Here is a 22,529-nt window from a genome sequence, read left to right on the forward strand (position 1 = left end):
TGACCATACTGATGCCGGACATCCCGCCTGCCTTGGCGTCGGCGTCGGCGGGAGATGTAGAGTTGTGTGATGACATTATGGTTGTTGATGCGGATGGTGGGTTGACGTGATGTGTAGATGGAGATATGAGGAAAAGCTTGGAGAGTGTGTTTGAGATTTAAAACCGAGAAGGAAGATGTGTGTGTATGTGTGGGAGTTGATTGAAGACCGAAAAGAATAGCAGTGTCAAGGACGGGCGGTACAGCCCTTTTCGTAAGAGAATGGGCAGGGCCGTAGAGGTCGCGATGCCATCGTCTTGAATCCTGCAAGGGTAGCCAAGCAAGTTCAGCCATATGCACCATTCTAGCCATCGAAAAAGCTCAATCTTAAGTATTTCTCCGACGTTCCCCATGTATCACAGTTTTGCAACTCTAACATAAGGGGCGTTGATAACGCAAGGGAAGGGGGGGTTGTCACTGGCGCCTACCTCCGCATAAATGAAGATATCATCCACATCCTCTCGAGTATCTTACCGTGGAATCTTTGTCAGGATAGGGAATGGTTTCTGGAGATGAGTTTCGCTGGTTGACATGTATAAGATGGTGTATCATCGGCTCATCGAGGTACCATGACGACGACGACTCCGAGCATGGCAAGGTCAAACAGGCTCCCCACTAGCACAGCCTACGTCTGCCTCCTTCATCCCGATCTCCTGTCTTATGGGTTCCTCTAAAACAATGAGCACGTTAACGTCCAACAATGTACATCGTAAGCAGGTACATATCGATTTCTGAAGTGAAATAAAAGACTCGTTATTATGGATGTAAAATGTATCACCCGTGGTATCTTTTCCGTCCAATCATTACAAATACAGGCCCCTGATTCAGAGGGCGTAATTCTCAGTGTGCAAGTAAATCTCCTCGAGCATATCATCACCCCATATCGCTGCCTGAAGCCGGGCAACTGTGTTCGCCACACCAACCCGCATGGCCGGCGGCCCACACACGAACACAGCCGTTCGCCTGCCGAGGATGCCTCTTCCGTCGGCACCGCCCGTGGCCCATTCTTTTAGCATGTATCCCAAGTCCGGCCGGCCATACTCGACGCTCCAGCCGCCATCGATTTGGTGGGGCACGGGGAAAGCAAAGCGCATCAGGCTCTTTTGGAACTCTGTCGGCGTCTCCGGGAAGCCAAAGTCAAATCCTGAAGGCGGGCCGAATGTGCTGGTGGGACGGGTTTGACCTGCGCTCGGGAGGTTGGTAGTCCTCAAGTGGGCTAGCTCTGGAGGCCGTATTGGCACATCCGAGTTTCGCGGGCTTGTCTCAGGGATCTTCCTCGGGGAGGCAGGTGCGTAGTTGAAGTGCGGCACTTCGCCTTTGGTGTTGATGGGGGGGAAATGGAACTCGCGCTTTTTGGAATCTCTATCTTCCTCCTCGTCGTAATCGCGGCCCTCAAGCTTGCGTAATGACTCTTCCTGGGCAGAGAAGTGATTGGAGGGCGGGGGTCCTGGTGGTGGAGGAGGGTATTGATGGGGTTGTAAATATTTTTGTTGCGGTAGGGCGGTGATTCTATCCTCTTGCTCGGCGCGCAATTCCTGCTCTCGGTCAGGATCGCCTTGTGCTACAGACTGGATAAGAGCGGAATTACGCTTAGAAGCGATTCCTGCCACAAAGCCATCCAGCTTGTCATGGAACATGTGGCTCAAGGCCCTTGGCGCAGGACGGTCGTGGCCAGCCATCATCATGGCCCGGTTCCGCACTGCTGAAGTGACGAAAAATTTGCAAGTAACACTCTCTGGCGGCGCAGACTCGCGGCAGATTCTGAGCTCTTCACGGAACCAGTCCATGGCTTCAAGTCTTTTGAGGGCCCAGACAACGACGACTTTGCGCGTGATGGCTTTCCCATCACGCATGCGCTTGATTAAGTTGAGTAATTGCGACATCAATGCCGTGATGCCGCTCCCACCTGCAATGAGGATGCAGGTGTCGAAGGCTGCTAGATCCCTTCGCATGCCTCCGTACGGCCCATCCAAGAAGGCGCGATATGTGTGGAATGGCCCTCTCTCGATAGCCATGTCGAGGACCTTTCGCGTGAAGCCACCATACGGCTTGAAGACCAGCACGCAATCACGGTACTGCTCGCCGTACTCGGAGGGAAAATCTTCGCTACAGAGCGATGAGATGGTAAAGGGGTGGTTATCGAAAAAGGCGACTCCTGGCATGCGGAGGTAAACATATTGGCCAGGCTTCCACCTCATCTGAGTCGGGATCGTAATCTTGATAGCGTTCTCAGCAAGGAGGCTAATGGCCGCTTCGTCTCCGACCATGAAGCTCAGTCGCCATGGTCTTGTCCAGTTGAGGTTGATCAGGCGAATGGCATAGCAGAGAACCCAGATGCCGACTGTTGCCCACAGGTAGTCCCAAGAAGCAAGGTAATTCTTGGTGTGCCAGAACAAGAGCCCAACATACACCATGCCAACAGGCACATGTAGCATGACAAAGAGCTCGTATGCGACTCGGCGAATGAAGGGCAGAGATGCGACGCAAAGCCAGACCAGTGGCACAAGACAGGCTATGCCAGTGCCGTAGATGACGCCGCTGCCGCCGGGGAACAGGCGAGAAAAGACATCCATGCCACCGTCGTCCCATACTGGCTGGACGTAAAATGGAATGGTATGTACCAGCGACAGAAACAAGCAGAGGTAGCCTGCCCACCTGTGGAAGACATTGAGGCGCTCTGGCCCGATGCCAATCAGGATGGACAAGACATTTGCCTTCATGCTGGTCACAATGATCCAAGGTGTCAGGGCGACAGCAATCATTCCGGCTCGGATAGCAACGGGTGGCGAACCGAATTGAATGCTCTGCCAGTATAGCGGTTGCTGGAGAAAGCAGTAGAGTGTCACGAAAGCCAAGGCGATGAGACCGCAGGTAACTACGGCGAGGGAGGAGAATGTGAACCGGTGGCTGCCCCATACAAAGTCGGGAATCGGCCGGTAAAAGACCCAGCGGAAGAGGGCCAAGGTATCGTTAACGAAGCCAACTGAGGAGAAGTGAGCCCTTGGTTTGAATTGCTTCTCGCCAAGCCCCTCAGAGTCGGGGAAGAAGTGCTGTGCTTGTCCTGTATGCACGGCGTGTGCGTAGTCGGGATCAGTGTTGTAGAGGTTGGCATAGTATTCCTCTACCTCTTGCTTGTAGATGGCTTGGCGAATTTTGTCTTGCCAAAAGTGCCAAGATCGCATAAACAGAACAGTTCCCATGAGGGCCAGCGCGAAGTAAGTCCACCCCATGCCATATTTTCCAGACTTGGACCAAGGGTCAACTGTCAAGGCCTCGATTAAACCTGGCGGACTGTCGGGTTTGGGCGTGATGGCAATGCGCTTGGCTAGTTGCGCTGCCGTTTTGGTGGCAGCATCTGCCAGGTCGCGAATACGAGTAGCCATTGCAGCAAGGCGACAGAACTCGAATTATGCTGCGCGTTGAGGCGACTGCGCGCGGAGGTGTACAGTTATGTCGACATACGGTGCAGTCTGAGGAAGTCGAATGGCTGGGAGTCGTCGGGATAGTAAATTACCTGCCCCTTGCTGGTCGGTTGATCGTGTTGCCAGCTGAGAAGAATCGAGTTGTTGCGCAATGTGTGCAAGAACCCTTGGTAGCGGGGCCAAGATGAGTAGGTTTGATGCAATGCGATGTTATGCTTTGGCGGAGTAACGAGCAACCGGTAGGAAAACAGACGGGAGCACGGCAAACCGCGAATTGAGGGCGCCACCAGGGGATATATGGAGGTGAGATCGGAGTCGCTCCGAGGTGGAGAGGTCCCAGTGGTTTGACTCTGGGGTATGGGCGGCGTGATGAGAACACCTCTGTTATCGACAGTCTCGTCACGTTGCCTACAGATTCGGTCGGGAAGCGGGTTCAGTCAAGCGTGGTGACATGTGTAAAGGCAGAGGATATGTGATAAGACGGCGAATATTCCATGTGGAGGGGGGTCGAATGGGCTGCGGCCTCGATGAGGTCGTGCAATAAAAAGCCAGATGGGGGGATGGAGGGCTTCTCTGGGTCGGATGGGAGAGTGTGAATGGCACGAGGCCCAGCGGCTGACCGTACTTTAATATTGGCTGGCCGCAATTCTGGTCGTTCCCCGCGGGCGGATGTCACACAATGCAGGCTGGTGCGTGGGCGCTAGAGGTGTGGATGCGATGCAGGAGCAAGCTGCAAGCTGCAAGCTCTTGGGCAAAGGTACGGCCGTTTTCTCGGCAGACAACGACTATTGAAGATGAAGACCAGGGATGGCAAGCGGGATGGATGCGTTGGTTCCGGGCGCCATGAGTGAAGAGTGTGATCGGCGGGAGGTAAGATGTCCAGATTGCCAACGTCGCCGCAGCGCTAGTTCTTGTCGATGCCGTCTGGGTTGGTGTTCATACACCTGAACGAGGGTGGTCGTAGGCAGCTGTATAAGCAGGAAACGACTTTGGAATATCGTCGAGGTAACGTCCTCTGTGAAGAAGTCCGTCTGTGTACCCGGGGGTTGTCAATCCAGAAACGTAAGCGGCAGCCGCGGCCTCCCACGGCGTGGAAGATGCGGTTGCTGACGGCCACAGATATGCTTCAGTGATTTCTGGAACAGTGGAACTGGGGTTTTGTTGGTTCGGTCATGCCATGTGCCATAAGATGATGGGAAGGGCCGGAGAGCGTAGGTAACACTCCTCTTTGATCAGCGGTCATTGGAGCAACGCCGGAACGACGGGAGCGCATTTTGAGGTGCGACCAGTGGAGGCCGTCAAGTTGACCGCCGACACATTGAGATGGAATTGACCAACAGCTGGCAAAAGTGACCAAGAAACTGAAAGGCGAGGAGAGGGCCTGCAGAAGCTGCATGGGTCGGCACACAGGGTGGACAGGTGCATATTGGGGGCGGTTGATGTTCTTGGTGGCGGTCGAATAGCAGAGTGAGAAGAGGATGTGACGGGCAAAGAAGTGGTTGACAACTTTGATAGAAAGGCCGATGGAAGAGGACGAAGGACGGCGGAGACGGTCGAAAAAGGCGGGAGACCCCCGGCATTGCAGCGTGATTCGCACATTTGGGAGAGTGAAAGCTCCAGTGGGGTTACCTTCCCGTTCGGACCCCGGCCACTACGGGCGGTAATTCGTTGGTTTTGGTTGGCTGGGATATTGGATAATTCTCCACTATGCGCGTCTGTGTGCCCCTCCTTGCGCTAGTCCGCTAGTCACACCGCGGTACGTATCCAGACACCTCAGGTACCTTGAGGTAGGTACGGAGCACTCGTACCTACCTACATTTGCACCTACGCAGTAAGTAGCTATGTACCAGCCAGCCAGGGCAATCACGTCCGTGCCGTCGCCCGCACCTTCCAGGTTCCTGTCCAGTCTTTCCCATTGACTTTCGGTTGGTTGGCAGTTGGGTCTTGCCTGTTGAAGCTTTCCGGCCCAAGCTTCCGCCGCATTCCGTCCAACATCGACCCGTGGACCCAACTGGACCACTTGATCTGGACCTGCCCTGGGCGGATGTTTGGCAACTGCACCTCACTCTATCCGTCCTTTTAACCTTATGGTAAAAACCAAGCTTCTTCTTGGATAAACAGCTGTTTTCCTTGACGAACAAGATTCTTTGTTCGCTCACCAGCCGATACCTGAGTTCTGCAATGCACCACGTTCCTCCGAGGACGAAAACCTGCGACCTTCAACCACTTACTTTGACCACTCCAACGCCGCTGACAGATGAGCAGTCGTACTTGCCCGAGAACCCCTCTTTTCTCTCTCTCTCCCTATGCTACGGTTGCAGCATTTGAGAATGGTAGTCAAATCTTTGCCCGAGTCAGGCACACAGTGAATACCTCCCCCTGGCCGCCTCTTTCCAGCCAGATCTGGAAGTCCAGATTGCCGTGCATCCCAAACAGGCGAAAGCAACAGAATTCGACCCCGCCGCCCAGAACCGCCAACCGCCAATAGCCTGGCTCGAGATGTGACGAATCTCCTTCGATCCCTGGTCCCAAGAGATTGGGCCGCCAACATACATGTCCACCTTCAATGGCTGGTTGGCAAATGCCAACATGTATCCCACCATTTGAGCCCACGGTCATACGGATATGGTCAGACACCTTGCTGTCATGCATGGGCTTCCAAGATATTGCTCAAGATGCAGATACCATGCAAGCACATCATTTCTCATCACCAACCGCCAAGAAGCAAACAGATGTCGAGATGCGATACCCATCCCTCGTCGTCTACGTCGTCCGAGTTCCAACACTCCTGTCCCAACCGCCTACTGACCATCCATGGCCCGGCCACGGAACACAAGCAAACATCCCAGTCACGAGCCCGGTCTCCCGCTCGTCCCGGCCCTCTGCCCAGCGTGATCAGATACCGGGCTGACCCTTGCTCTCCCCTGGTGCCCAGACAGTTCGATCGACTGAGACCGCCCTCGATTCGCCCAGCCAGTTGCTCCTCACATAACTTCACAAGTTTAACGTGAGCCGGAACAATGCTTGACGACTGCTACTTTCTGTACGGCACTGACACCAAGACCACATTCGTAGACTGTTATGACGAAGGCAAATATCACACATGACAACAGCAGGTTGCTCGAAGCTATCTGGTAGAGACTACATATCGGTCCATTGAATTCCTCTACTTCCGTATCAATCATATGCCCATCTCACTGCCACCGTGAAACAAACATGGCGCGTCCGACGTTATGCGTTATCCGTAGTCTCCTCAGAGTTGTATCTCACAACGCTGACCTGACTCCTTCGAATGAAACAGAACGTAGATGACGACAAAAGGCATGCTGAAGCTCTGAGTCCTTTGGTCGTAAGAAGCAATGACGAAAGCAGACCTAGAGCCTGCTTCAAAGCTATGACAGAATGAAGCCTGTGGGTGCGTTTACTCGGCCTCCTCACATAGATCTCGTTTGATTTGGCTACAAATTTATGGCCCTGAAGTGAGTAGCTGTCGCTTATAGAACTCAATGTCTTAGAGATGTGGCTTCTATCAAGACAACCATTTTTGTCAATTCTATTGCCTTTCTTGTTGAGCGCCCTGAACCCGTTGTATATCATTTGGCCTGACGTCATCTTCCTCGACTACCAAAATGCTAATGATAGAATCTCCAGTAAGGATGATGCTCCATCTGACCATCCTCGTCGTAGTCAATCACCACATCCCGAGGCGGCTTCCCGAACTCCCTGTCTCGCCTCCTATTTTCCCTGATATTCATCACCGTCACAAACGCGGCCCCAACACCAGTCCAACACGTAGCCGCAAACAACGTCCAGAACCCCTTCTTGTAGCTCGGTCCATCCGTCGAAGGAAAGAGGTACCCCGTCGCGATGCCCATCGTGCTCCCAAAAGACTGAAACAACCCTGTGGCGATCCCCTTCTTGATATCGCCGCAGCAATTACTCGTAATATTGCCCACACTCAACGTGACACCAGACAGGATTCCAGACAAGATCAAAAACGTCGCGCCATACCTCGCACTCGCAGCCGTATGTGGCAACACAGCCAACAACAAATCCCCAACAGCCGCAACAACAGAACATCCCACCAGCAACCCCGAACACGATTTAACCCGATCACTCGCCCATCCGACCACAAAGACCATGACAAACGCAACACAATACGGCGGCGCCGTCATTAACTGCGCCTTAACGTTATCATACCCAAACGTTGCCACAATAATCGGCGTAAACGTCGCAATCGTGTACGTCTGCAGCACCTGACCCATGTAAATCGCGATATTCAGCCACAGCCGCCAGTCCCCCATAAGCTGTGCCGCCGTCGTGCGCCAGTGGACTTTGCCGTGCGTGCGGTTGCCGTCGCGCATCATCCGCCAGGTGGCGACGTCGCGCTCGCGCGGGGTGAGCCAGCGCGTGTTGTGCGGGCGGTCGGGCAGGACCCAGATGCAGGCTACGCCGAAGAGGATCGTGACGAGGCCTTCGATGATGAAGAGGGCTTGCCAGTGCTTTATGAGTGGGTTGGAGATATTGGAGACGCCATAGGCTACCCAGCCGCCAAAGGCGCCTGCGAGGGGCGTTGCTGAGAGGTAGACGCTTATGCGGCGGCCCCATTCCTTTGGCGGTGTTACGTCAGGGGTTGAGAGGACCAAGATCCTATGAAGGGGAGACTTACGGCTCTGGGATAGAGGACTGTCGTTAGGTATGGCGCTCCGGATATGAAGGCCGCCTCAAAGATGCCGAGGAAGAACCGGATCGCGAACATCCCGCTGGGACCGCCAGCAACAGCTTGCAGCGTCGCAAAGATACCCCAGATGATCTGCGTATTCCAGTGAGCTTTCGTCCATGTATTATTATCACTCTTGCGCATCGGACGTACCATGGCCGTAGCAAGGTAGACCGAAGGCCGGATATACCTCATCCCAATATTCGTAAACAGGTCAGAAATCGCCGTCCCGACGAAGAACATGCTCACGGCGAGAGAAAAGTCTCTACTCGTGAACCCGAGATCTTCCTTGATCCCCATTAGCGCCGCATTCCCCAGCGCGCCGCGGTCTAGCCAGGTGAACATGTAGAGGATGAGCAGGAAGAGGGGCAGGCGCATGTCGATTTTCCTCCGTACGCGCCTCTCTTCCTCTGGTATCACGGGAGGATCGAGGTTGTTCATCCGCGCCACGATGTCTTCGTCTCCGTGGACCTCAAGTGGTGCCTCAGAGTGCGATCCGCCAGTTTCTTCGTCGTTGAGCGAGCCATTTTGGTTTAGGCCTTTGACATCTCTGGGTTTCGTTGCTTCTGCCATCATGTGACGCGGGCGACCGTCGAAATATTGGATACAGTTTCTGTGAGACAACCTGAAGGTCTCCTGGTGGACAGAGGTGGTCGTATACGGTTCCCAAGTCTCTCTTCACCACAAGTCAGAGATATCTGCGTAGAACCTGGCATTCATATGTATCTGTTTAATATTGGCGGTGCGCGATGACTGTAGTCGTCGCTGGCAAATTCAAGCTTCAGTTTCATCCCAAATAAAGTCCTTGTCGTCAATCTTTTTCCGTCGAGCCGCATAGCGCGTTGAGAGTTTCTCGACCCCTCCTCGGCCTGTCCCGCGCGCATACAAACACCCGAGCTCCCCCCAACCGTTCCCCCGCACGCGAGACCGAGAAGCGGCATACCAAAGTCGGCGAGTTGCATGAGGTGAAGCTTTGATTCGCACCGATAATGCATGTGAGTGAGTTGTTCCACAAGTCTCAATTGGCTACGGTGCCAATCTCTTCCCGTTATCAATCCCACGCGCAAAGAGCAGGAGGAGAAGGAGACTGGTCTAGATTCAGGAAGTCCTTCCGATTTGCCCGCCAAGTTGAGCACGCACGGGAGCCCATAGCCCGTCGAGCGACACAGAACGAGCGGCTTTGGAGCATTGTGTACGACTTACAAGCTTTGAGTTCTCGACTACGAGGTTTGACGTTTAATCTTTGCCGATTACTACTGAGCAAGATCCACACCGAATGGAAGTCAGAAGATACTAAATTCAGTCTTTGATGAAATGTTTCTTTTAGAAGGCACAAAGAATTAGTAATTGAACCTCTCTAAGAAAGAGAAGAGCAAGCAAACACAAAGCGTAATTGATTTGAAGAAATGACAAAAAGCTGCAGCCTGCCCCAAACCCATGTACCTACAGACAGGGTTCGTCGTGCGCACCCTGCCGCGGATGACTGGGGACTCAAAACCAACAAATCAACGATTCGATATCGTAGTCGGTGGTGTTAAAGATCTGCCCCTTTATACCGGAGTCATCGTGCATCACCAATCATCTTCAAAGTGCCGCGAGTATGTCTCTTTCTCGAGATACGTGCTCCGGCTTGACCGAGGAACGAGACGGAGTCGGCAATGCCAGGCCACTTTGACGGAAATTGTAACCCCCGATCCTCAGCGGAAGGCCAAGACCCACGCAAAATGTAGTTTGGCTCTTCTCTTGGACTCTGAGTTTTCTAAGGGTATAAAAGGAACGTCGTCACATTATGATGGTTGCGGCTTGAATTGAAAACCCAGGTTCTGTTGTTACAAATAATCATCCAGCTAACGTACACGATGAAGTTCACGTCGGCGACATGCGGTCTCGGTGCCCTTCTCACGCTTTTCGCTCCAACTCTAGCGGATGAATCTGCTCGCATCATGACTTTCTTTACCCGAAAGGCCGGAATGACAGAGCAAGAATTCCACAATCACTGGACAAACACGCATGGCCCTCTTGTTGTGCCTTGGGCTCTCCAGTACGGCGTCAACCGGTACACTCAGGTAAGTAGCGAGGCACCATTACTCGATACTTAAACAGAAAGGTTCTTCGAACTGACTAGGACGGATTTCACAGTACCACACCACCGAGGCAAACCGCACGACTCTTCGGAAAGCTCTGAGGCTACCGGACGAGTACCTCTTACAATATGACGGAGCAGCCGACTTCACCGTATCGAGCATCGGGCAGTTCTTGTCCGCCTATGCGGACCCTTACTACAAACAGGTCATTGAGCCCGATGAGAAGTCATTGTTTGCTCACAGCGGAGATGTAATGGTGGTTCAGGGCTCGCTTGGATGGACTACGGATATCGTAAAGAATGGAGGGGCTGCCGTAAATGCTGCTAGTGGGTGTAGTAAGTGGCGGGAGGTTCACGGGAATGCGGGAAAGGGGTGTTGATATTTCCAATGCGCCTTTTGAATCTACTGAGGTGTTGAGTTTTTAAAACAACACGGAGTCATTTCTCTTTCAGACAAAACATCAGCTTATCGAAGCTAGCTGTGTGAGACATTACCGAGCAATCAGGATGTCTCCTAGACTTCGCTGGCAAAGAGTATCATGATCAGTGGACGGGTACTTAACTTAGAGCTGAGTGCCGGCCCGGTGTTGGTGCTCCTACAAAAGCCAATAGTTTGGTCTTCAGTGGTTCTTTATGTGATTCATTGCCTCGCATTGGTTGCTTGAAAGTCGTACCTACATGCCAGCCCCTAGCTCAGCACCGGGCCGGTTGCATGCGTTTGGGACCCATTATTGGACCCCGGATTTACGCCAAATACGCGGGGGCATGGTGTGGAAATTCACTTCGCGATGGGGAAACAGCCCTTCATGGACAACAGTCTTTGGGAACTTTCATTGTTTAGATTTCTGCTTCAACTCGCCGCGCTCCTTTACCATTGTGGAAATCTGGTTGCCCAAGTCCGAGTCCAACGCCTTGAACCCCGCGACAACACCTTGACGATCCCCCTCGCTCAACTCCTGGCTCATCTTGAACTTGCCCTGCAGCCTGTCGATGGTGATTTCGATGCCAATAATAGCCATTTTGGACAGATCAATATACCGTTGCGGGGCGTCCGAGATTTGCCACGGCCCAGGACGGCCGCCTTGACCAGTGTACCCCATGATTGACTGCTCTCCAAGTTGTGAGAGATCGTGGAGCTGCTTGTTCAGGAATCCCGACGTCTCCTCGGTCTTGGACTCGTAAAAGATTTTGGCGCGGCCGTACGCCTGCACCGCGGCGTAATTCCAGGTCGGCACAACTTTGGCCGTCGTTGGCTTAGTTTCGACATAGAATTTCGGCGTGACATAGGAGTGGGCGGGCGCGGTGAAGAGGACCAGCACCTCCTGATCGAGAACGTTTCCGGTTCCCGTACGATTTTCTGCCGATAGTGACTCGACCATCGCCTTGCACTGAGGATTTGCGCGCGCCACGTGACCTCTCAAAACGCCGAGCTCCGTTTCGCTAGAGTCATCTTCGACATCCAATACCCAGGGAATGTGGCTGGACTGGATGAAAGGGTGATCGGCTGATGGGATGGCTGTGGTGAGAACGCCGAGGGGATAGTCCTTGATGAGCTGACGAAGCACCCGGATGCTATTCTCCACGTGATCTTTCCGGAGCTGCATGTTGTCGAAGACAAGAAAATGGGCACAAAGGTTCGGTTAAATGGCTTTGTTGTTTGCTGATGTCGATGGGGCGAAATTGATAGTGCTAAAGTTGATCTGATGATGGCGGTTTATGTCGGTCTACCGGCTTTATAGGGCCGGGCGCTTCCGTGTAGGTAGTTCCTCTAGTTCCTGCCGAAACGTAATAGGACATGTGTTTGAAAGGGCGTGCATGCGGTCCACTAATTATGGTTTCTAATGTCAATTGCGGAAGTTTTCGCCTCCGCAGATGGTAGCAATAACAATATCACAACCACATCTAGAAAGACTGTTCGTTTGCCGTATTAGCACGGCGGCAGAGATCGGAAGGACTCGGTCTTCGACGACCGCATTTACTTATATTCTGATGACCTCAGCCACCGTACTCATGTGTAACATGGACCGTCCCGCGGTCTCAGGAGTAGCTTGGCCGTCACTGTTGAGAGCCAGTCAGCCCTGGTGACTCAAGCCCAAACTTGGCATCTCCGCGGGAGATAGGTTAGATAGCTTCGGTGCGGGTGACTCTTATCTGAATCCGCTTGAAAGGTGCACAAGCAAGCAAGGTCTGCATGAGCAACTGCTTTTACACGTGTACGTACTCCGTACACTCTGACGCATTTCGAGAGATGTTGTTTGTCAGAACCAGCCAATTACAAGAGACTGATTACATCCAGGTGCAGGACTCCCGGCCCCGCGATGTGGATACGAGGGGCGGGGCTTGGCACCGGCACCAAAGAAACTTACGTATCTGCCGGAATGGAAGCGAAGGGACTGGTGGATACCGGGATCCGGCAACCGGCAACCGGCGGTCGGGGCGGATATAGTCTACCTGCTGTACCTTACATGAAAAGCTTCGCCGCATCTCAATACAACTCTATGCTGGGCTTTAAGCTTTGAGGGAGGGAAGGATGCGGCACTCTTACTTATCTCTTAGTTACTGACAAGGGCGAAACTCCAGCTTTGTGCATTTGATACCATCATCTTTCCGGGAAAAGTTTTTGTTTCCTCAATAAATAGCTGTCAATGAGCCCACTCTGGCGTTTTTCCATCACTACCAAAGTTTTGAACAGCTTAGTATCTTCCAGCAGAACCATCTGGGCCATCCAAAAATCAATCCACGCGTGAAATCTTGAAGTCTCCAGGGATTCGCTTCTGGAACTTCCCCTCAGGATCATATTTGGCTGCAATCTCGCGGATGAAGTCCACATTAGCAGAGCCATACGTCTTGATCGGATCTTGGCTTGGGTCAGCGTAGTTCAGGTAACGCCAATTGACGTTTCCATCGACAGAAATAGCATAGTTTTCGATTCGGGCAGACGCTAAGGCCATACGTGCTCGAGCAACAGCTTCCTGAGCTTCGGTATTGATGGTAACGAGACCAAGCCAGAGGATTGCATTCTCCCTCTCCGCATCAAGGCCGAGGACATTACCACCGTTCTCGGTGCCAATGACTGCGAAGTAGGTAGGCAGAGGTTGGAAGACCATCTGAGTGGCGAACTGATCTGCCCCAACAGCAACCTTCATAGCGTCGACGAAGTCTTGGTGGGCCTCAACAGCCTTTTTCAGGATTGCCTCTTCGTTCTTGAATGTTAATGTAAACCATACAGACCTACATCACGAGGTGAGTTCCGGTGTTACTTTCAAAGCGTGAGGGAAAAAGAGATGCTACGAACCTAGAGCCGGCAGGAGTCTGGGAGTTCAACGCCAGATCAGCCATGCTTCGATGATTCATGTCGCTGCTGATGGCGGGAATTTGATTGATCTTCGCGAACGACGTGGTATCCGAGTTACCCTGAGTATTGATGCGAGAAGCGGCAATAAGTACATCGTCTCCCAAAGCTGCATTGTGGGTGTAGACAACAACCAGTGCGTCGTCAGCTAAGCTCTGATCGTGGTTGGTGAAGTCGACGATAGCACTGACGAAGGCATCGGAGTTATCCTTTGTCATCATGTGGATGCCCGTGTAGAGGTCTTTGGCCGGTAGTGCTTCGAGATCGAAGCGCGTTACGATGCCAAAGTTGCTACTGCCACCCTTGAGGGCTTTGAAGAGGTCAGGATTGGTTTCCTTGTTGGCGTTGACGACGCTACCATCGGCAAGAACGACCTCATAATTCCTCACAGAGTCTGCTCCAAAGCCCATGCGGCCGGTGTAATAAGAGTTGCCGCCTCCCAGAAGAAAACCACCGACACCCACGCCTCCATCGCGGCCACCAGTTACGGTAACATTGCTCTTGAGAAGCTTTGCATACCCATCTTTCCAGTGGTCTCCGGGACCAACAGAGGCAAGATTGGTCTCCGAATCGTATGAGGTCTGGTTGAGGTAGACCAGGTCAATCGTTACCCCGTTGGCAATGTTGTTTGTGCCTGCCCAGTGGTTGTGGCCTCCTCCACAGACAGCAATGTGCCAATCTCCGGCACCTGATCCAGCCTCCAACAGTGCGGTCAGGGTCTTGGATACTTCGTTAGTGTCTCGTGGCTGGACGAGACACCATGGCCGCAGACGAGCACTGACAGACCAGTATGTCGAAATCCGTGCCTCGTAGCCTGCTTCAGTTGCGAGAAGTAGACGGTCTGCCAGACCTGCAGCGATGAGAGCATCACACTGTTAGGTAACTTTGTCAGCGGTTGCAAATGCCAGCGTTTCGTTATTGCAAGAGAATGGCATACAGGTGGAATACCGGTGCGTGATGCTTCAGCGGTCCGGCTCGTTACTGAATCGGGAATCCTGTCGGTTGCCGCGAAGCAGACACCGGGAGAGAACAGGGTCGAGACAGCCAAGAGCCCCGCACCGATGTCGGCGTAGGTCATGGTGGTATTTAAAACTGCTAGTTGCTCCACGATGCTTGTAATACTTCAAGATCTTAGTGATCTTGGCGAATATGGGTATGGTGTGAAGACCATAGCGTTAGGACTTGAGGCGTTGAAGGTCAACCAACGCTGGCGGTTGCTCCAGTCGTCTTCCACAAAGCTACAGACGTCTTATACTGTAAATTCTGCGCTGCCAAGAAAGGCGGGCATTTCCAGTGTTGGGTTAATGGTCCGAGATCAGTTTATGCGGAGTGATGGAGTTGCAGGGCAAGGTATGATCGGGTTGCGGCGGCCAGCATTAAGCGATGGTCGTCTGACAGTTACACAGGAGCGGCACTCAATCATAATGTTGCTGAGCCAAACAAACAACGCGCAGATGGTAGTTCTTGTAGAAGAAGACAACTGAACCTTCTATGTTAGGGATTCTTTCTTGACACCTTGTGTCTCTTACGCGCTCGGAAGGCCCAATACTGAAAAGACCATGACAATTGAGCAGCGAGCAAGGATGGTCCTGAAAATGAGTCGAATGCAGCAAAGTGAAGAGGGATCTCTGTGTGTTCCTCAGCGTACGAAGCCTGCACATGCATATGGCGACCAGGGGCGGAACCCACTACTCGGCAGTTCTTGACTCGCTGTTGGTCTACTGGCTTCTCAGATATTGGATGTTAGTTGTCACTTTACGTGATGTTGCTCATTTGCTTCCAGGCTGAAGTGTTTTCTCATACCAGCCATATCAAGCCACAGGTACTCGAATTCCTGGGAACTGGCGTCACTCGGAACGTCCGGGAAATAGGTGGCTCGTTGATACGTCTTTAGAATAGGTTCAATAAGCGTAAAGCCGGTGGGATTGCATCTCATTCACCCTTGCATCAACGCTGCAATAAGGCCCTTCTAGACCACTGACGGGCTAAATGTCCCGGGGGAAATCATTCTATTGGCCTTAAATCGCAGCTGAGAGTATGGGACACAGCGCCCGAAGATGGAGACCTTGACCCAAGTCACACCAAGGTAGTGTGCGGCCCCGTGCGTCCAGGGCATAGTAGCATTGGGGAATCCAAACATCCGGGCAAGTCTTGATGCTATTGTTCCAAAGTTTCGGTCATAAAACTGTAACAATATCTGTATACTTATCCAATAGCCCAGTCAAACATTGAGTTATTTCGAAGTTTGGGACATAAAGGGACCTATAGATACTTCTGCGTGCATCTGCCGAACTGTATAACATGCCGGGCTACTCAGACTAGGTATCCTTTTACTCAAATTTCAATGCCATAAAAAAGAAAGAAGACAAGACGCGTAATGGAAGCTTAGAGAAAATTGACTTCTCACTTGATCGAGTTGAAAACATCAATCTTCTCCACAGACTACTTATTTCCCCAAAGCGGCCATTACTCTTTGGATCGTGGCTAATGACTCAATCATCTACGTTTCTATTCCTTTGATCTTATGTTCTTTCGTGACTTCAAGCGCGTGTAAGATTTGATTGGTATAAGTCCTAAGTTACAGGTAATAGGCCGCGTGCAGTAACGAAGAATGATGGCGTCATTCTGAGTTCTGATGCCCTTCGCGAGTTGCCTAGTTTCAAGTTCTCCGTCATTTCCCTTGGAAATTTTGACCGGATTTGAATTCTACATGCCTCCAGAAATGATGTTTCAAAGCCACCTCATGCAAATAAGTATTCAAATTCTGGATGAAGACCCATCCACATCCTACGGGGTTGAGGGATGGTACTCAGGCTGGTACTCAGGCCGTGGCGACGAGAAAGAGTCAATCGGTAAAAGGAATGATAAGAAAAATGGCTGCCTATGAAGAAGCATTATTTACCTTATATGACCTTATCACACTATTTCGAGGTGCGATCGTTGTGTTAGCAGCAGAGACCAACAGTCATAAAACGACGTGCCCTAGTAATCGCCGCACCGCCGATGCCGCCGATGACTGTGAAGTCGGCAGCAAATATAAATTGCACTTACGCAGGGAGTGACGCGACAACTTTTTCCCACCGTTGGTCGCAATGACAGGATTGAGGTGCTAGTTATACTAGGTACTAAGCCTACTTAATGATGTGGTGAATGACCACCGAAATTTGAAAGTGGCGAGGATGACTCAAAATATCAGACCCATTTGGACGACTTGTCATAGACCCTAGCTCAGCGCCCAACGTCTGTCTAGGCACCCAACAACGTCTTAGTATAACCTCATTCGACTCCCAACCGCAAAACAAGAAGAATGGCATCCCGTCTCTGAAATACCATTGATACGCTTGGTCTTCATATCGTGTCCCTCTTTCATCCCAATCTAATAAGTACCCAGTTGCACAGCATAACCGCCAGCAATGAGTTTCTTGGACACCTTACCTGCCGAAATTTTGTTACAAATCCAGAAACTTCTCCCTATTGAATCCCAGGCGATCTTACCAATCCTCCATAGTACGATACGAAACAAAGTCGGACACCAGCCCATGACTCTAGGCAAGGAAGCCCAACATCGACTTCTACAGCTAGTAGAATGCGACGGCGTGTATGCCAAACCTCTCTATATCGCATGCAAAGACTGCGGAACTTTCCACTCGCCCTCATCGTCCGTTCCGTCGAAGCCAGGACATCATCGCGATGTCGTTAACTCTCACTCGTCCAATCTACGACCATGCGCTGCTCCCAAAGTTTTACTTCCCGAGGATCATCTCTACATTGGCGCCAAGATGTGGTCAAACTTCCTGCCGTGGAAACTGCGATTCAACATGGTAGCAGGGCTTTTGAGGTCACAGCGCCTGCAGCCGTCAGGATCCGTCGCGAAAACAATGCCTGTCTCCAGGGAATTCTATAGAACCCCAAACTTCTGGATACAACGGCTGACCGAATGCCGAATCATCAGTGGTTTCCTGTACCTCAAGACACGGGACATCGTTCAGTTAAAAAGAGATATGCGCCATGCCAAACCTAGGGGAAATTTTCTAGGAAATGACGACAGGTTCTGGTACCTCAGCGGGTGTTGCCCTCATAACCACCGAACTTGGACAGCCGGTGACCTGAAAGAGGTTTTGAATACCGGCAGCCATCATGATATTTCTCTTGGGTCCACCACAAATACTACAGAGGAAGGCAGTATTTGGGAATATGGGCAGAAGCCTCCGAGAGTTGTTGCCGAAAATAATGGCAAGATATTCAGTTGTAAGCGTTGCTGGATGGACTACTCCTTCGAATTCTGGACCAATCCATCTTCCAAAGCTCGCATGGTAATATTGACGAGCTGGAAGAATCTTGGGGAAGGGGCGACGGATAACGATCCGAGATGGAGATCACATTTGCAGCGCTCCTGGGGCCGTCCGACTAGAAGTAGACTCTGCCCCAGGCAGGCAAGAGGTATCTATAAGGCATATGAGAAATCGTAGGGAATATGGATACCTTCCACAGTGCTGGATGTTTTTGAAACAGAGGTTCTGATGAAAATCTTATTATCTAAAGGGTTGCACGAAGCAACGTTCGGGACGCTCTGTCAGATAGAGGAAGCATAAGGATTACTGCTCAATGAATCAAAGCACAAGCCCTGCCCCATCCGTTATGTCAAAAACCGTCTTCTTCCACGTCTTCTTCAAGACGTTACGCCGCAAATATGACTGAACTGGTATCTCAACAATGTCATACACCAGTGTATCTTCAAAGAATCTATACGTCAGTATGAATTTATTGTGGTTGCTTTCCTGAGTGCATGTGATCCAAGCCCGAGTAAGCGTCAGCATGAATCTTACCTCCGTGGCATCCCCGCCCCCTCCGCATCCGTTCACCTCGGTACCAACGAGACGGATCTCCGGCCGGTTCAAAGCCCACCGCCGATGGCCGCACAAGATCAGTCTGCTTAGCTACCAACAGTGCGGTGCCTTTTTCCGAGGTCGCTGGGCTAGGCCAAGGAATTTCGCACCAATAGGCCTGTGCCGAGCCCTGCACTACAACAATTCCAAGGGTCTCCCCCGCACATCCTCCAAGATCCCAAGACTCAACCCCAACGCTTCCCCACGCGATCTTCCACCGTCTTGAACGCCAGACCGCTTCGCGATTAATGCTTTGTGAAGTGCGTTCGATGGCCAGGGGTTTTGTTCGACTCTTTTCCGATGCGCGCGCGGGGTTCCTCGTCCCCTTGGTCATCTTATTTCCGAGTTCAACTACGATTAACGTTGCCGTGCCTGGTCAATTTAGCCCTGCAGTGTCCAATGAGTCTATTTGACTTTTCCGTGTCCAGGGGGAGTGCTCCGTCACTCCGTCCGATGTGATGCTCGCCCGAACTTTGAAGAGAAGACAAAAGAAGTGGGAATACCTTCGTCGTCCCCACTTGGACTACATCCTCCCCGGAGCAAGCTTCCTGATCGCTTGAAAGCCTTAAAGATGGGGCAGCCTGCCCTCCGATTGCTGTCTTTGGAGCATCTCACATGAAGGCGAGATCGGGCTAGTATCGTTGCATCGCATTCATCCTCTAACTTTTCTCGTTCCTCTCCATCATGCGTTTCTCGCGATCACTGGCCCTGCTCGGAGCCGTAATCGGCGTGGTCTCTTCCTACGGGATCGAACTGCCGGCGGGTGTACCCAGATCTCTGGAAGAGTTCCGTGACAAGCATCCCTACACGCCTCCATCCCAAGGGTGTGGACGCAAGACCTTCACGATCCGCGCTTCCCGGAACGCCACGGATGACGTGTCTGAGGAACTCAAGAAGGGTCTTCAGGAAGCCAACAACGGTGGCACCTTGTATCTTCCCAAGAATCAAACGTTCGTCATCGCAAAAGCTCTCGACTTGACTTTCCTCAACGACATTCATGTCCGGCTGGAGGGCGAGATCAAGGTGAGATCTATCAACGGAAGGGCTGCCTAGGTTGATCTGACAGAGTGGGCTAGTTCACCGATGATGTGAAATACTGGCAAGTACGTTATACACAAAGCATCCGCAGAGGCTGAAGAGACGCGGCGTTGCTGACATCTAACAAAAGACAAATGCGTTCACGCATCCTTTCCAAGTAAGTCCCAGATCCGGTCTCATGCAGTTATCAACCCCTGCTAATGCGACATGGCAGAAATCAATCATGTTCTGTAAGACGGTCCCGGTGTTGCACATGCTTGGACGCCCTGCTCATAGTCTTGTGTAGGGAAATGGGGTGGCAAGGACATCAAGATCTACGGTGATGGTGTCATCAATGGACAAGGGTTCGTAGACCGAAAGTCGAAGCTTTCACCCATGTCTAACACTTTGCATAGCCAACGCTGGTGGAACGAGTTCAACTCTGGCATCGGATCGTAAGTATCGACTCCTTAGACGATCTGGAGAGCACCATGCTGACCCCCTTCAGGATTTTGGTATGAGTCCACGGTGGCCCGGTCACATGAACGACAAGCAACTAACAGCCCAGAACCCCGCCAACAAATACCTCCGGCCCATCCTTTTCTATGTTGAGAACACCACGAATCTAGAAGTTGAGGGCATCCACATGAAGGATTCTCCCTGCTGGACCAACTTCGTCGTCGGATGTAAGTCAGACTCACTGCAGCCGCTGTTCGCTTTCCCTGGGCCGTGAAATTCGGGCTAAACACCTGCGTACCAGCGAGCAATATTGAGTACAGAGATGTCATCGCCACTGCTATCACCAACAACGGCAGCATTATCCCCAAGAACACTGACTTCTTCGACTCTTTGGATGTTCAGGATGTAAAGATTGAGCGTGTCTGGGTCAACATTGACGACGATTGTTTCTCCCCGAAGTCCAACAACACCAATCTTTACGTGAACACCATGTACTGCAACGGTATGCGGTATAACCCCTAGCGGTTGATCAACAGCAGGCTAACATCATTACAGGTACACACGGCCAGGTATATATTTGCAAGGCCTTCCTCATGCTGTATTCTCGCTAACTTGACTCAGTCGATCGGCTCCTTGGGACAATACGCCGGGGAAATGTCATACGTCAAGGACGTTCACATTGAGAACGTTTGGATGTTGAACGGAGATGTGAGTCTGATCCAATGATTCTGATTCTACCTTCTTCTAAACAGGCATCAGTACTCGGGTGCCCGCATCAAGACCTGGGCTGGCCCTAACGTGGGATACGGTTTCGTCGACAACATTACCTACAAGTGAGTATTTCTCCGTCTCGACATTCTTGGCCACGCATCTCTGATAATGATTGGAGAAACTTCTGGGTTGCTCGGATGGACTACGGAGTTATTCTTGACTCATGTTACTTCAACGTGAGTTCTCTCTACAATCGTCATATACGAATGAACCTTAGTCCCCCTGACTAACTCGCGGCAGATCAACGAGACTACCTGCGAGCAATACCCGTCCGGCATGAATGTCTCCAACGTTCTCTTCGAAAATTTCACCGGCTACACCAGCGGTATCTACGGCAATGCCGTTGCGAAGCTAACATGCTCCACAAACCCCGACGCCGTCTGCCACAACATCAAATTCAAGAATTTTAACGTCACGTCACCCTGCGGTGGGGAACCCGTCATCATCTGTGATGGCGTAGATGGAGGTATCGACACTCCCTGTGTGAGCATCGACAGTGACGAGGCAAAAGCCGCTCTGGCGGCAAAGTGCCAGACTCCTCTCGCTCCCATTAACGAGAAGCCGTGGTAGATGTCTCATTGGGCGAGGGTGGCTTCAACCAGTAAGACGATTCTGGGGCCCCTTATCTGCGAGACAGCCAGATATGCGGTGCTCGAACGAAGAATTAAGCATTAAGATGTAGATCAAGTAATTACATGAATGAAATGTCCATAAACCAAACTCCTTGCTGAATGCATGCCTCGTGCAAATTGAAGAACGCACTGATCGCCGTTGCGAAATCGCCATTACTCAAGACTCAAGAACTACGACAGTATTGACAGGGAACGTAATGCTCATGTTCTGCACAGGGAGGATGTCGGTTCCAGCAGTGGCATTCCAAGTGAGCCCATCTTCCTGACGCTTGTAAATGTGCTCGACACCAAGGTACATGCGCTCACGGTCCGCGCCGGCCGTCCAAATAGTAAAGACCTGCGAACCCTCGCCGAGGGGGCTGTTGTCCGGGTTCAGGCAGGGGACCCAGCCCTGCTGGATGTAGATAGGGCTGCAGACCACGTTGAAGCCGGGCGCGCCGGAGCTGTAGCCTGAGGGGGCGCTAATGTTGAAGCGAGCACTGCAGCCGCCTGGTGAGCAGCCCCAGATGTAGTTTTGTGCACTCCAGGAGATGTTTCCTGGTGCTGTAGGATAGGTGGCGCTACCGGTGGCCTGTCGACGCTCGGCGGTCGCGGCGTTATTTGAGACGCCGGCCCACCGGAAGGGAAGAGTTGCAGCGGAGGCACCGACGATGAGGGCGGAGAAAGTGGTGATGAGGTTGCTGGCATACATCTTGAGATGCTTGGAAGGTTGATAAGGTGCGGGTCAGAAGAAGGTGCTTTTTTTTTTTCCTTTGTGACGAGAACCCTGGCTTAAAGTCGATATGGAAACGTTTGTCTTTTTGATGGGACACACAAACTTGTGGAATGTGTGACAGGATTTGGAGATGGTTGCGGGAAGATGATGGTATTTCTAGCTACGTTATGGTGAATCGTTTGCGCGGTGAGGGACTGATTCAGACCCTGCAAAGAGGTGGGGACTCGTGTCTCAATAAATACAAGAAAGCTTCTCCCTGGGAACGTTGGAAAGCTGTCAAACATCGTGACATTGGCACGCCACGAGAAGTGTGGGCATGGTAGATCACCACTCAGCGGTGCAGATCCCGCAAGAAGCATTTTAGCGGTCAGTGTGTGCCTGTGTGGCCCCCAACTTTTCCGTGCGCAAAAACTCGTATCGGCAGTAGAAGGAAT

The 22,529-nt window shown here is 51.9% G+C and overlaps 6 protein-coding genes across 6 annotated transcripts; 1 reads left to right on the forward strand and 5 right to left on the reverse strand.

Annotated features, from left to right (window-relative positions):
* Positions 1-862: 862 nt before the first annotated feature.
* On the reverse strand, positions 863-3,421 carry N0V96_011218 (uncharacterized protein; the record flags this gene model as incomplete). Its single annotated transcript, XM_053199295.2, has 1 exon — positions 863-3,421. The coding sequence occupies one exon, from the start codon at positions 3,419-3,421 to the stop codon at positions 863-865; it is 2,559 nt and encodes an 852-aa protein (XP_053043278.2).
* Positions 3,422-7,092: 3,671 nt separating this feature from the next.
* N0V96_011219 (uncharacterized protein) lies at positions 7,093-8,753 on the reverse strand (the record flags this gene model as incomplete). Its single annotated transcript, XM_065759201.1, has 2 exons — positions 7,093-8,070; positions 8,130-8,753. 2 exons carry the CDS (start codon positions 8,751-8,753, stop codon positions 7,093-7,095), a joined length of 1,602 nt encoding a protein of 533 aa, XP_065612098.1.
* A 2,340-nt stretch (positions 8,754-11,093) lies between these two features.
* Positions 11,094-11,867, reverse strand: N0V96_011220 (uncharacterized protein; the record flags this gene model as incomplete). The annotated part of the gene is made up of 1 exon (XM_053199292.2): positions 11,094-11,867. The coding sequence occupies one exon, from the start codon at positions 11,865-11,867 to the stop codon at positions 11,094-11,096; it is 774 nt and encodes a 257-aa protein (XP_053043275.2).
* A 1,128-nt stretch (positions 11,868-12,995) lies between these two features.
* On the reverse strand, positions 12,996-14,693 carry N0V96_011221 (uncharacterized protein; the record flags this gene model as incomplete). Its single annotated transcript, XM_065759202.1, has 3 exons — positions 12,996-13,494; positions 13,559-14,465; positions 14,564-14,693. 3 exons carry the CDS (start codon positions 14,691-14,693, stop codon positions 12,996-12,998), a joined length of 1,536 nt encoding a protein of 511 aa, XP_065612099.1.
* A 4,492-nt stretch (positions 14,694-19,185) lies between these two features.
* On the forward strand, positions 19,186-21,318 carry N0V96_011222 (uncharacterized protein; the record flags this gene model as incomplete). Its single annotated transcript, XM_065759203.1, has 14 exons — positions 19,186-19,524; positions 19,578-19,604; positions 19,670-19,696; positions 19,754-19,769; positions 19,826-19,883; positions 19,935-19,973; positions 20,027-20,033; positions 20,087-20,204; positions 20,279-20,479; positions 20,533-20,546; positions 20,599-20,685; positions 20,737-20,810; positions 20,867-20,924; positions 20,989-21,318. The coding sequence occupies 14 exons, from the start codon at positions 19,186-19,188 to the stop codon at positions 21,316-21,318; spliced, it is 1,395 nt and encodes a 464-aa protein (XP_065612100.1).
* Positions 21,319-21,537: 219 nt separating this feature from the next.
* On the reverse strand, positions 21,538-22,071 carry N0V96_011223 (uncharacterized protein; the record flags this gene model as incomplete). The annotated part of the gene is made up of 1 exon (XM_053199289.2): positions 21,538-22,071. One exon carries the CDS (start codon positions 22,069-22,071, stop codon positions 21,538-21,540), a length of 534 nt encoding a protein of 177 aa, XP_053043272.2.
* Positions 22,072-22,529: the final 458 nt, after the last annotated feature.

This window comes from Colletotrichum fioriniae (assembly GCF_027942845.1).
Source record: "Colletotrichum fioriniae strain IMI 355084 chromosome Unknown scaffold_17, whole genome shotgun sequence".
NCBI lineage: Eukaryota > Fungi > Ascomycota > Sordariomycetes > Glomerellales > Glomerellaceae > Colletotrichum > Colletotrichum fioriniae.